This window comes from Microplitis demolitor, chromosome 7, assembly GCF_026212275.2.
Source record: "Microplitis demolitor isolate Queensland-Clemson2020A chromosome 7, iyMicDemo2.1a, whole genome shotgun sequence".
NCBI lineage: Eukaryota > Metazoa > Arthropoda > Insecta > Hymenoptera > Braconidae > Microplitis > Microplitis demolitor.
Genome location: NC_068551.1, coordinates 6808501 through 6823594, shown reverse-complemented (window position 1 = coordinate 6823594; position 15094 = coordinate 6808501). Strand labels below are relative to the sequence as shown.

Here is a 15094-nt window from a genome sequence, read left to right as displayed (position 1 = left end):
CAGTTATTTCAATTACTTTTTTTAATGTACTATTTATTTACAGTTTCGTATTTATACATACGTAGTTTTTTTACGACCTTAATTTACAATCGAATAACAATCTGAATTGTTAATAATTGATTGGTAAGTGTAGATATCTTAGTTATTTGCAGAAAAAAACAATTAATGTCATAAGTAAAAAAAATGATGCATTCAAACATGTATATATATATAAAAAAAAAAAGAACAAAAATGTTTAAAAATTTTTACAATAGTATATTTAAAGTTTTAAACATTTTTTTAAACGTTTTTATTATAATAGATTAAAGTATTTAGTCTAAATCTAATCTAGCCATACTATTTAAGCTACCTGTTTGTACTTTCGACATTCTCATTTTTTTAAACGCAGTAACTAAATCTTCGTGCATTATTGGTCGCAATGTATCGTGATATTCTTCATCATTGCTATTAGTATTGGCCAACATTTCTGATAGTGAGCTGAAAATATATTATTTTTAAATAAAATATACTTGTATTATAATTTATTTAAATAAAAATTATTGTATTACTTGGGATGATCGCGTGAATAATCACGAACTCGATATAATGATGCAGTTCGACACATTTCATGTAAGTCAGAACCAGAAAATCCTTCTGTTAATTTAGATAATGTTTGTATATCTACATCTTCATCAGTAGGTTCAGCTCTTAAAATAAGTCTTAGCACTTCTGTACGTTGTTCTTCAGTCTATTAAAATATATTTTAAAATAAATTAATAAATAGATTAAGCAAATAGTATGGAAGTAAACAATAAAAGAAAAAAAAATAATACTAACTGGTAGACCAACGTGAAAGGTTGCGGGCATTCGTCTAAGTATAGCACGGTCCAAGTCTTGTGGTCGATTAGTTGCTCCCATAATAATTACAGTACACGAAGGATCAGTTATTAATCCATCCCATAATGACATAAACTGTGCTTTCATCATAGCAGTTGCTTCATGATCTTGAGAATTACGGACTCGCAGAAATGAATCTTTAAATATTTATAATTTACATTTAATAAATTATTTATCGTAATAAAATAATCATTTTTTAGTCATTTATATCTCTACTAAAAACAGGTAGAAATACCTCAATTATAATTTTGCCATCAGATTCTCACCATTAAATATTTTTTACTCAATTTTCTCTTTACCAAATATTGTATGTCCCTGCAACTAGCCAACAAAACTAGCAGATCAGTCTAAAGGGTATTCCAAAACTTTTTGACGTGTCCGTACCAAACATGGTTTTTTCTAGTCATGACTTCGGACCCGAATTGAACGGAAAATTTGCTATGATTTATATTTTTCAAAAATTATAAAAGTCAGCGACAAAGTTTAACAAATACTTTTTTTTAAATAATTTAAAAAAATTATGTGTTTCCATACTTCATCTGATCTTGGACCCAATATCTTTAGCTCACGTCGACTTAGGTACTTGAAATTTTGTGGACTTTTTCAGAAATCCTATAGACCGAAAAAAAAAAATTTGAAATGCCAGCGATAGAATCTTTTGAAAAAATGACAGATTTGACAAATATTACTCGATTTTGGATCCGATAACAAATATTGTTACTATCATAATACAACTCTACCAAATAATATCACTGCCTCACTACATCTGTATTACAAAAACACTCCCATGACTACATCTATAACTACGTATATAGAAGTATTTTTTTCTGTTAGGAATATGATAAAGCAGTAATATTATTTGGTAGAATTTTAATAGTATATTTTGTGGTAAAGAATGAGACAAGACAATTTTAGACGAATGCAAAGTTGACTGAGATCATAATAAGTCTGAAATGATATTTTATCCCGTGCCGCTTTCTCTATTTTTTCTAATTACCTGCATTGAAATATAGAGTTTTGATATTTAGAGCCAGTCGAAACGAGACAATTGAAGACTAATTAAATTAATAATAATTTGGTGGGTTAGAATTATATATGATTATATTGATAAGGTTTAGAATACACAAATGCGATTCTTATAAAGCTGAAATAGTCAACTAATTTACCAGGTAGAAGCTAGATATTTTCTGCCTTAGGAAAAAACTGATGTTCCTACTGGCTAAAGAAATATCGAAATTAGTAGCTCCACTGTAGATTATATAAAAAAATATTTATTGGTGGAAATATGATGACGCCGTTGTAAATTGGATATAACTATTTATGACAAAGATATAATTACATCTTGATCAAATCTAATTATTTAAAACTTACCAATTTCATCAATAAAAATTATACACGGTTGTAACTTAACAGCTAAAGAAAATACAGCATTAGTTAATTTTTGGCTTTCTCCATACCATTTGTCAGTAAGCATGCTTACATCTAAATTTATAAAACAAGTGCCACTTTCACGTGCTGTTGCTTTAGCAATCATTGTTTTTCCACATCCAGGTGGCCCATGTAAAAGTACACCCTGTCAATAAATTTGAATTTTTATTTAATTATCAGGAATTAAAAAAGATTGAAAAATAAATATTTGTTCCCATATAAAAAATTTCTTTCATCGTGTCATTAATATTTTGACACACATATGATTTTTACCACGATTTTATGCCAACAACTTTTAGTTATCTTGATAATAAATTAAAATTTGAATTAACGATGAAAGAAATTTTTTTTCACGGATTATAACTAATAGTTTTTAAATTTAAATAACCTTAGGTGCTTGTGTCAATTTTGAATCTTCAAATAATTCTTTTCTTCTGATTGGAAGTATTACAGTTTCTTTGAGCTCTTGAATAATTGAATCAAGTCCAGCAATATTATTCCATGATACTGGAATATCTTTGGGGTCGATAAGATGAGTTGCAATCATCATTTCATATTCAGTTAATTGATTTGTATCTATTGACAAACTAACTCCACTTGTTTTAGCTAATTTTTTCAACTGTTCTTTAGCCTGTAATAACAAAAATAATAATAATGAGTGTTAATATATGAGTGTGAATGTAGCAGACATCAGACAAATTTAAAATTAATAGTAAACGGAGTAGATAATTAATAAAATAAATTTTTAAAAAATGCGCATTTAAAAAATTGAAAATTTAATAAGTGCATTTTTTATAAATATTATTTTTTTAATTATTTACTTTATTTGTTTATAATTTTAAATTTCTCTGATGTCTGCTACATTCACTCACGTAAATATAACAGATATACGAGAATTTTGAAATTACATATAAAAAAATTTTAATTGATTATTTCAAAGTTTTAAAAATCGTCAGATGCCCGCTAACTTATGATCCTGAAGTTAACAGACAATTAGTAATTTTCGGATTTTTTTTTTTTCACCAAATTAATTGCAAAAAAACAAAAACTAAAAAAATGCACTTGTAGAAAATAAAAAAAAACTACAAATGCAATTTTTCAATGTTTTTTTTTTCGTTATAATTTATTATTTTCTTTAATTTCAAAATTATTTGACGTTTGCTAACTTCAGTATCATTTACTATCATATAATAATATATAATAGTATATTTAAAAAATAAATAAAATGTGCAGCATAAAAATATCAAGTTAAGGTTATACTAGGAAAAAAAGCTTTTTTTTGACAATTACATAGTAAAGATAATTATATATTACGGTAATTAATTATTATCAAACCTTTTCTTTGGCTTTTCTTTTAGTTTTTGCCATAGGATCTATTTGACTTATAAACCATCTCATACTAAAAAAACCTACTGCAGTAACTAAAGTTAATCTTGCAACTATTGAAAATATTTCGTAACGACTTAACCCTCCACCGTCAGCTAGACTCATTTTATTATTATAATCACTTGTACAGGTATTTTAAAAAAATTTTAAATTATTTAATGATTAGTTTTATATACTAATATTGATTTTACAGTAAGTTGATTAAACATGTGATTATTATAACGTATCAATTGAAGCATTGAGTTTTATACACAATGGTGGGAATCACAGACCGGTAGATAAAGAATTTATTTTTTTATTTATTAACGTTAAGACTTTCACTGAATTTAATATTATTTCTTAAGTATAATTAGTATGTTATAAAAATGTGTTAATAAAAACTATCATCATTAGTGGGTATTTAAATGATAGTATAAAATAATTAATTGAAATTTTTTAACTTTAACATGAGTATAATGCGATGTACACTTGGTAAGAAATCGTAGAGCTTGTGTAAAGTCGTTTTGAATCGATTGTTAAGTAAATCGACTTTGTAAAAATTTAAATCGAGATTTTTACCTATCGATTTCTTGACAACAACTATGGAATATGAGATGCGCGTGCGTCAAACGCGTTCTCCTGGTTTGTTCGGATTCTCCGCTCGGCGCACTGGGGCGCTTGCAATATACCCGGAAAAATTTGAATTCATAATTAAATTTAATTAGTAGAAAAAAAGTAAATTATCAATTAAAAAAAAATGTATTAATTATCAGCGTATTGATTAAAGTGAAATTAGTGTGAAACAAATCTTAGTATTTCAAATCGATCATTAATTAATAGAAATTAATGTTAATTTCGTGTGCGAAAAGAGCGTCAAAGTACCCTGGGTGGCGGGTCCGAACACACCAATAGAAATAAAACAACAAAAAATTTATAATTAATAAATTATTTAAAATATATATATATATATACATGTGTATTTTTTAATATATGTATATACGGGCCGTAGTCCCGTGTCTGCAACCTGTCTTGTAGATTATCTTGCAGTCACGGGCTGTAGCGTGTCTGCAACCTGTCTCATAGTGACTGCAACCAGTCTCGCAACACTGATAATTAATACATTTTTTTTTAAATTGGTAATTTACTTTTTTTCTACTAATTAAATTTAATTATGAATTCAAAATTTCCCGGGTATATTGCAAGCGTCCCAGTGCGCCGAGCGGAGAATCCGAAAAGATCATCAGATATTTGGCGCCATTTTTTAAAATAACATTTTGTGTGATAACATTTTTTGCTTTTTACGCCTTGAAAATAGATTATCCATAATATTTTCTTAAAACGAAAAAGATCATTGTTTAATTATTGAATAATTCTGGTAATAATTTTTTTTTTTAATTTTATTTGTTTTCTAGTGTATAGCCGCAGCAATTACGGCCTTTTACACTTTTTGCCTTTATATCGTAAACTGCTTTACTTCTCCTCCTCTGCCTTCCGTTGTGCGGCTGTGGCCCGACTTGTGCTTATACTGTACTGCATCATTACGGTGATGCCCTGCAACCTCCCTAGTGCAATGGAGGTGCAGTGGCTAGGGATATCACAGAGAAAACTTAGCCAGTACAGTTCGGTTTGGGTGCAGCTCCAGTGATCGGTAAAATGGGAATTTTACCGATCACTGTATCTTCATCCCGCGCCTAGCGATCAGAACCTTCGTTCGAACCCGACGTGTGGCTAAACGGTCACCCAGCCCAGTAGTGATCATGCTCGATGCTACTTAACTTCGGTGATCGCCCGAGCCACGCGCGTGCCGAACGGTTGCCTCAGCCGCCTAATAATTCTAGTAATAATTTGATGGTTAATTTTTTATTTGGTAAAAACACATTTTAAAAGGATATTAATAATGCAAGTAGCGATCGTCGAATTTCCTAGCAGTATTTTTTGAATATTGTCATAGATCGTGTTTCCAATGATTTTAAATGCTTTACAACCTTAATAGCCACTTTAGCTTGATATTGACGGTAATTTGATATTGAAATTACCTGAAATTTGCTGTCAATTTGATAGCAAAAATTGAAACTTAAAATTTGCGGTTAATTTTTCTTCAATTTAAAGGTAATTTTTTACGAAAAAAAAAGTCGGTAATGTTCATTCTTACCATTTCAGAAGGTAAGCAAATTTATATGTAAAATTGTCTAGAATTTCACGGTAAAAAAAACCCTGATAGCCAAGTTGGCCGCAATTTGTCGACAACCTGTCGCAAAGTTGGCCTCAGAAGTTGGCATTTACATAAGTTGACGGCAATTTTCTGAGAATTTGTAGACAACTTCCAACTCGGGTAACTGTTGCTAACAAGTTGACTACAAGTTGCTCAGAAACTTGGTGGCTGGTTACGACAGTAGATTGTCGCAAGTTTCTGAGCAACTTGTGGCCAACTTGTAGTCCACTGTTACACAACCTGAAAGTTACCGACAACTTGTCGTCAAGTTAGTCGCAGCTCATGTACACCAACTTCCTGATCAGAAACTCTGGCTATCAGGGAATACTTAACAACAAATTGGCATAAAATTTGCCTGAAAATTAACTACACCTTTTTGTAGTCAACTTTTGATGTGAATTTGCATCCTAATTCGGGCAGTAAATTTAGATTTATTAGTCATTTATTAGTTTTAACCTGTCAAAAATTGGTGTATCCTGATTATTTATTTGATCACTTGAAGTTAATTAGTAAATCTAATTTATTATTATCAAAAAGCATGAATTTGATTAGTTAGATGATTAATTAAGACACTGTTAAAATCAAAATTCAATAATATTTATCGTTAATGTGGTAAAAAAAATGAAATAATAATTGCCTCTTATAAAAAATAAAAAAAGACCACCGGCGAAACGTAATTGTGTTGATGTTTATTTATTGAATCATGAAGGATTTCTAAAAAAGGTAAATATTGAATAATCTTACTATTTCAAATTGCCTTTATTTCAACTGTGCGTGCTAAAAAAATTTATTTATAAATAAAAAATTAATAAATAATGAATAAATAAATTAATAAATAAAAATTTATTAATAAATAATTTGTTGAAGAATATGATTAAATATTAACTCATCAATTTATATAGACTTCCAATTATAAAAATTTCGCATCAATTTTAAATAACCATTTGTTGTATTTTCTCATTTTATTTAAATATAATCATAATGGAAATGAACCACTAACAGATAGTTTGTTTTCCGACTAAACTTTTATTCTGAGTAAACTTTGGTTTTTTATTTGTAATACAATTACTTTCTTGATTTCTTGAGTGCACCCTCAATACGTCCGCTATAGCTTCAGCTTTATAATATTCCCTGATTAAACAACGGAATTCAACCGAATTCAAAATTTTAATTCTGTTATATTCTGTCGAATTCTACAAAACAGAGTTCAACTGAATTCAAAATTTGAATTTGAATCAAACAGAATAAAACCGATTTAAAAATTTCAAATTCAGTTTAATTCGGATTCAGAATCAGAAATTGAAGAATTATTTTCGAATTAATCAGAATTAAACCGAATTGAATTATTTAAATTCGTTTTAATTTGGACAAATTCTGGTTTTCCTGTCGAATTAGACAGAATTCATTTTTAAGTTAGGTACCGAATTAACAGAATTTATCTGAATTAAATAGAATTAAAAATTTAATTCTGTTTAATTCGATCGAATTCAATTGTTTAATCAGGGTCAGTATGTGTATCAGAGAAAAATTCTTTTAATTCTAATTCTAAACAGTTTTGGAATTTTCTTAAAAGACTATAGTTGAAAAGCATGTAAAAACGGTTAGTATAAAACGAATTATATTTCGATTATCATGGAAACTCTCGAAGAACAATTAATTCCCGAGAAATCACTTATCATTATGAGACGATATCATACATTACAGTTGAGCATCAGATGATTGAAAAAAAGCAAAGACAAAAAAAAATCAGACTTACATGCTTCTTATGTTCGTCCACAACGAAGCACCCTAATGTTCACTGTTTATTACATCTAATAAACGTTTTGTTTTTGAAAGTAAATAAGTATAAGGAAGAATGACAGTTTTATTTTAGTCGATAAGTGGAAAAGGATAGAAGTTAAATTATTTTCAGTAGTGGAAAACGCTATTGGAGATTTCATTGTTACTGATGGCAAAGAGAGAAGAGATCTCAGGAGATCTTGTGTGAAAATCCTAGTACTAGTAGTATTCCTCAATCACATAAATTACTGTCGTAAGGATTGAAAAGGGTAGGTTTAAAGCGAAACCCTGTTGAAAAGAAAAGAAAGTGTACTGCTTTTACTATTTCGCTCAAGTATTTTTCTTCGTATCGTAAGCTCAGAAATAAATACCCAGTGTGAATAAAAATCATTACTTCTTTTTTTATTATAATATTCTATTTTTTTTTAAATTATTATTATTATTATTATTATTATTATTATTATTATTATTATTATTATTATTATTATTATTATTATTTTTACTTCCCATTTTTTTTTCATATTGAAATCTTGTGATGATATTCAGATCAGACTTTTTCAGTTCGTTATTGGAAACTATTCATTATTCATGACATTGATAACAAATAAAGTTTCCACTATAATTTATTGTCGTAAAGCTATGCTCGGTTCAATCTGTTGAAAATAAATAAATCAATCTTTGTTAATATTATTCTTGTTATTATTATATATTATTTTATACAATATTTCACCGTGCTTTATTTAATCATTTTTATCTAAATAATACTGATTAATTGTATCAACTTTTCAGAAATTTTTAGACATATAGGGGAGGGAGGGACAAAACGAGGTAGGGGGGACGGGGAGTACTCCCGAATTTTATAAAAAAACGTTAGTTTTTTTAACATTTCAAAATCACTATTGTAAAATAATTGAGCATGATTTTGAATTATTGTTTACTATTATCGAAAAATTTTGTTTTTGTAAAAAAATAGTACGAAATGAATTTGATTTTTTTTCTTACCAATTTACAATAAAAGAACTCGCAGTGTCAAATTCTTTCAGATGGATTTTAATCATCAAGTGAAAATATTTAAAGTTTAAAAAATTTTGATATTTAATTATCTTTCAATTTTTTCTTAATCTAGTACTTTCAGCAATATATAATTGCTTTTTTTAAACATATCTTCTTTGGCATTGAAACAACTTTTTTCTTTTACTTTGAACTAAAGTAGCACACTTGTTTTTGTGACATCTATAAGATGTCTGTTTTTAGGCTGTTTTATGACATATCGATAAGGCACCAACATGTTGACAAAACGATCAGAAATTTATGTCACCGAAAAAATATCTGCTTAAAAGACTTGTTACAAGTGACGACAAAAAGTAAATAACAAATAATTGTCAAATAAGTCATCATCTAAACGATTTTTTAATTGACGTCCTTTTTAAGACAGAAAACACAACATAAATTTTCTGGCTCCTAGAATCAACATCTGCATGTCTTAAATAAGTATATATGTCTTAAAGGTATAAATATACCAAAACAGGTGACTTTGAGACAAAAAAAAAATTTTAGTACTATTTTAGATAGTTAAAATTAAAAATTTAGTATTGTAGATAGTATCATTAAATTCTCTTCGTGTGAATTTCTTAAGCCTATTTTTCTCCGTGTGGCTCTAATCTAAAAATCAATGTAATAATAAATGGATTAAATATTAAGTTGAAAACGTTTTTTTAAAAATTTCCTTTAAAATGCCATACATTTAAACTACTTTAGTGTAAGATAAAAAGTGAGGGAAGGATTTAAACTCAGTAAAATAGTCGAGAGCTCTGAACCGTCTGTAAAGCACACTCCAAGTTTTTTTGTGCTTGAGATGTGCAATGATAAAAAAACAATCAAGTTTAATTTAATTATTCTTGTTTTAATGAATTAATAATACTTCTAATGCTTTGATTATAAATGAAGTGAACAGAATTATAAACATGAAAAATATTTAAAAAATTACTATAAGAATTTTTTTATTGTTCTGAAAAACACTTTGTTTTATTTTATGAGGACATAAAAATAATATTTCCATTTATCAACTATTTTTATTATATGTACTATTCATATTTTATATTACATGGATAATTAGTTATTTGACTGAAAAAAGTCACTATCAAATAATTGCGATGGATTTAAAATATATTGAATCCAGATTAGAGTCTAATGTAAAATCAGTATACAGTAAAAAAAGCGGTACATATTGCAATGAACTCACACCGGTGTATAGATGCTACTTAGCAGTGATATCCAACCGGTATACCTGCAGAGTAAATTAACTTGGAATGGAGTATAAGAGTGTACGTATAAGTGTTTTAAGATTTACAAAACAGAAAAATAATAATAATAACATTTTATTAAAATTACGCAATTGTTATTAATCGGGATAGAAACAATTTTATTACCTATTATATAAGTTATGTCTCTTTTATTAAACTGAATAAATTGCATAATTTTTCGATCACTTCTGAAATTGACTAAATTTAGAAACAATGTAATAATTATTTTTTGAAAGTAAATTCGATGTATTTAACAGAAAGGAGTAATTATTTTTATTATATTTCTTATGTTTTTCACACGGTAATAATTGATTTGAAGGTGATGAATTAATCATTGATAATTTCATTTTTTGCTGATTTAGTTTGCAATGAGACTTGAATCATAAAAATCAGTTTTCCATATTTTATACAATGATATTAATATATATTGTTGTGAATGAATATTCTTTGGATTTATCTATAAATTGGTAAATTTTTCGAATCATTAATTTTTGCCTTCCGATATTTCAACAATAAATCCACTTTCTTTTAACATTGCTTGACATCTTAACATCATGTTCGGGGTTAAATTTAACACTAATAACCTTACACTGAAAAAAATAATCGTTAACGGTTACTAATTAAAATCGATAGAGGTTACCGATTTTTCTTCGGTAGAGGTTACCGATTTCCAATCAGTAATCTTTACTCATTTTAATCGGTAACCGTTAACGAAAAATCGGTAATCTCTACAGAATAAAGAAAAAAAACTCTGTTATATCAAATACTTGGAGCTAATTATACATAACTTACGTTGCCCCGTATATTTTTGTAAACATTGTTTTTGTCGGTTGAGGCAGCTGATTATATTTTTGGGAAAACAAAAAAAAATGAACAGTTACAAATTTAAATTAGTAATTGTTAGTTGTTTGGCTTAAAAGAAGTCATTCTTATTTATTAAAGTAAAAAGTCATATCACTTTTCATAGCCAGAAATATTCACAAAGTATGGTTGTCATTACTAAAATTGATGATAATAATGATCCATTTTTTGGTAAAATTGTGGACATGGTCAGTGTTAATGATCAAATACTTTTTCTCATGTATTCACTGAAAACAATGTATTTCGATGATCATTATCACGCATTTCGTGTTACCGTCAATGATAAAATGGATTTAGTTAAGAATACAAGTTCCATGTCTAATTTGGTACCTTGTACGTTAGTCAAAAAAACTAATTTATATTTTGTAGCCATTCGGCACTCAGTTTAATATTCTTTTGATTATAATAAAAATTTTAATTACCTTTGAATGAAATTAAAACTTGTTGACATGTCACTTATACTTTAGTTGTAGGCCCCAAAAACTGTTTTTTCGGTAAATTTAATATTAGTAGAGATTACCAATTTTTTGGTAACGGTTACCGATTTTTCGATAACGGTTACTGATTAAAATCAGTAGAGATTACTGATTGGAAATCAGTAATAATTTCTCTTATACTTCTCCTTTCACCCTAAAGTATAGACCTTTTTTAGTCCTATAAATTTACCGCCTATCTTTTAATGTAGCTTGCATTCTAAAAACTAACATTTTACTTCCCTCGTGTAATATATATTCCACGTTTATGCTCTTAACCAGGTGCTCTGATATATATATTTTCATTATTAAATATTTTTTCTTGTGCTGCTTCAACAGATTTGCCTAAATATATATATATATATATATATATATATATATATATATATATATATATATATATATATATATATATGGGTGCTCCAAAAAAAAAAAAAAAAAAAAAACTTTAATTTTTTTTTTCGCGCTTTATCCTCTGAAACGTTAGTGGTTACCGAGAAAAAAATCCCCCCAAAAAAAGGGCTCTCTAGCTAAACTCTAAGAGGTCGCTATTTAAATTTTAATTTCCCATCTGATTAACATGTAAAAATTTATTTTTTCATTAAAAGTGTAATTACTCGTAACCTGCTTAATATTCTCTAAATTTATACATATATCTTCAAAGTTGATTCCCCAAGCTTTCTAAAACCCTATGACAAGTCAAAATTATCGCCAATTGAAGCTAGCGAAAAAAAAAAAATGAAAATTAACAATTTCATTTTGAAAAACAAAATCGATACTTTTCAGATAGCTTCAGTTAGCGTCCTAATTATGATAATTATGACTTGTCATAGGGTTTAGGAAAGCTTGAGAAATCAGCTTTAAAGATCTATATATATATATATACTGTATATATAAATTGGCAAAATATTGAGCAGCTTACGAGTAATTTTGAATGAGAAAATAAAATTATACATGTTAATCAGATAGGAAATTAAAATTAAAATAGCGATCTTAGAGTAAGCTAGTCCATCTTCTGGAAAGATTTTTTTCTCGGCAACCACTAACGTTTTAGGGGGTAAGAGCGAAAAAAAGTTAAAGTCTTTTTTTTGAAGCACCCTAATAAATATTATAGCTTAACATTATCTTTTTGTTTTTATCGTTATTGTGTGTATTGAGTAATAAAAATAAAAATTAATGTCTTAGATTATTCCTTGTAATAATCTTTTCTTAACTTTGTTGGTGAGCTACATTTTTCATAATTTCATAATTCAATGAATGAATTAAATAAATTCATATTTAATTTTTTACAATTTTTTATCACCTTAATAATTTATTAATTTATATATTCAAACTCTATTAATTTTTAAATTTATTTTTATTTACTCAAATATTTTTTTTTTTTGTTATAAATATTTATCTGAGGTTAATTTTAATTAGAAAATTATTTATTAGCATTTTTTCGTTTTCTCTTTTTTTAAATATATAAAGTTAGAGATAGTTAGTTGTACAAATTTGCACCGTCGCGTCGTATTATTCAGCGTGCCATTCATAAAAATAAGTCCGTTTTGTTGCAAGCTTTTAGTTGCAGCACTCTCGACAGATTTGGCATTATTTATTCCTTATTCACTTCTCTTTACATTTCGCTAAAATATTTTTATTTCTTTTTATTATATTATAATTTGAATATATATTCATAAAAAAAAAAAACGTTAATGCCTAATAATCATTATTACTAAAAAAAAAAAAAAATTAATATTAAAAAATTTTTTTCTCTAGAGCTTACAGGAAAATAGCTATTTTAATTCACTTGCAAGCACCAAAGGCTTTTCCTCACTTTATTACTTTAAAAAATGTTTTTTTATTTTTTAAATTCTCGTGAGTATTTGAATATTAATGATACTACAGAGTACTTTTGAAATTAGGTTTTCATCGCGTTTACTTCTAGCGTTACTCGAGTTACTTGAACAAAAAGTTGCCAAATGAATTATATTAAAATTGCATTGTGCGATAAAATAATCAAAAGTTTAATGTGTTAAGGATGAACCAATTTTGTAATGTTTCAAAGTATTAACTAAGCACCTAAAATTATATATATATCTACAGTATATATGTGTATATAAGTTAACCCTTCTGTAGGAACCGCAACGAACTAATTAATCGGGTTATAAAGTAATAACAAGAACAAGCGTAGATAGAGCAATATATACTCTTATCCGTAAAATTAAGTGCAACGGGTCGTGCCAAGACCAGCGATAGCTCATCTTCATCTTCAGCTAGAACAGCTTCAGGGTTTCTCGTCCTATTTCTATCTTACTCATCCCTTAAAATGCTCTTCGGTTTCCGCTTTTATTACTGCCGCTGTGTTGATAGTCGAGTAAACCAGCAAAGACCCTTGGGTATATATTCGTTGACCGCGTTCAAATCTATTTCGACATTAAATATCATTATATTTTGGCATTCAATCATTTTGGACATTTTAATTAACCGTCAAAAAAAATGTTGTCGATCCATGTTTTGATTCAGTTATATTTTTTTTTTTAATTTATATTTCTACTTATATTTAATTATGATTAATAAATATAAAAAGCATTGAAATAATAATAGAAATTAAATCGTGTGATTTTAAATATTTTTTTATTTGATTCTACATAGTTGTAGATACAACATGATGTTGTTGTAATAAAGTAGATTTTATCTTAATTCACACTATGGCTAAAAATGTAAAAAAGTGACTTAAAATAATAGTCTTAATTTCCAGTTAATTAATTTTGAAATTTAAATTGTGTACATAAGGATATGGAATGAAGGAGAAGTAAGGGGAAAGATTGTATTTAGGTCGGTCGTATTTTAACAGAAAGCTGGAAGATCCTTAGTATTAACCGGGTTCATTTAACTAGGGTTCAATTTACACAGAATGCAACATCTAATTAATCCAACTACTTAGAAATATAAGTATCATGTTGTACCATATGATATATACATATATGTATGCAACAACAATGAGTCTAAGGTGATTTAAATCAAAGGTAAAGTTGTGAATAGTCGGTTGTGTATATGTATATAAAATAGCCAAAAGGGCTTAATAATAACGTCTCAAGTTAACTAAAAGGACCCAGTACAAGCATGCATTGGTGGCTTGGGGAGAAGATATAATAGATGAGGAGAAGCCTAAATGGTCCTGGTATTGTTCATGTATACTAGTGTTGCTTCTCTCTACCCTAACATTAATAGTCTCACGTGACGTAATTAACTCGCGACCGCTGAATTTCCGGCATTAACATGATCTACGTCATGGCGATGGGGAGATCACACAAGATTTAGTTTGTTTTGGTATGATAAAAGACCAGAAGTAATACGTTGATAGTTATATAGATATTGTATATTATTAATTAAGAAAAATAATTAAAATTATTTTTATTATTAATACTTGATTTTATAAAATCTTATATACAACAGAAACAGTATAAGTTATTTTCATTATCCAGTTATAAATTATAGAATTAAATAAAAATACCATTTGGCAGCCAGAATGGAAGGTAGATTTTTCGAAAATTTTCAGCACTTTCTTAACTTTTTAACACGTTTAGTTTAAAACTAAGGCGGCCCTTGTTCATTTTTACTAAGGTTGAAGCCAATTTTTGGAGGTCAGTTTTTCAATCCGAGATTCTTAATCCGCGGGCAGTTATAATTTATATTTATCTATTATTAATAAATTTAAATAAGAGATAAGTTAAAGAGGCATATGACACTGGTATAGGGACACAGTTACTAGGTGAAAATATTTGGCCGATAAAAGGCCGAAACAGCTTAATTTG

The 15094-nt window shown here is 27.6% G+C and overlaps 1 protein-coding gene across 1 annotated transcript; it reads right to left on the bottom strand.

Annotated features, from left to right (window-relative positions):
- Positions 1 to 58: 58 nt before the first annotated feature.
- On the bottom strand, positions 59 to 4194 carry LOC103571446 (outer mitochondrial transmembrane helix translocase). Its single transcript, XM_008549614.3, has 6 exons — positions 3640 to 4194; positions 2693 to 2935; positions 2248 to 2449; positions 817 to 1013; positions 549 to 727; positions 59 to 477 (listed from the first exon to the last, which is right to left on the bottom strand). The coding sequence occupies exons 1-6, from the start codon at positions 3793 to 3795 to the stop codon at positions 312 to 314; spliced, it is 1143 nt and encodes a 380-aa protein (XP_008547836.1). The 5' UTR covers positions 3796 to 4194; the 3' UTR covers positions 59 to 311.
- Positions 4195 to 15094: the final 10900 nt, after the last annotated feature.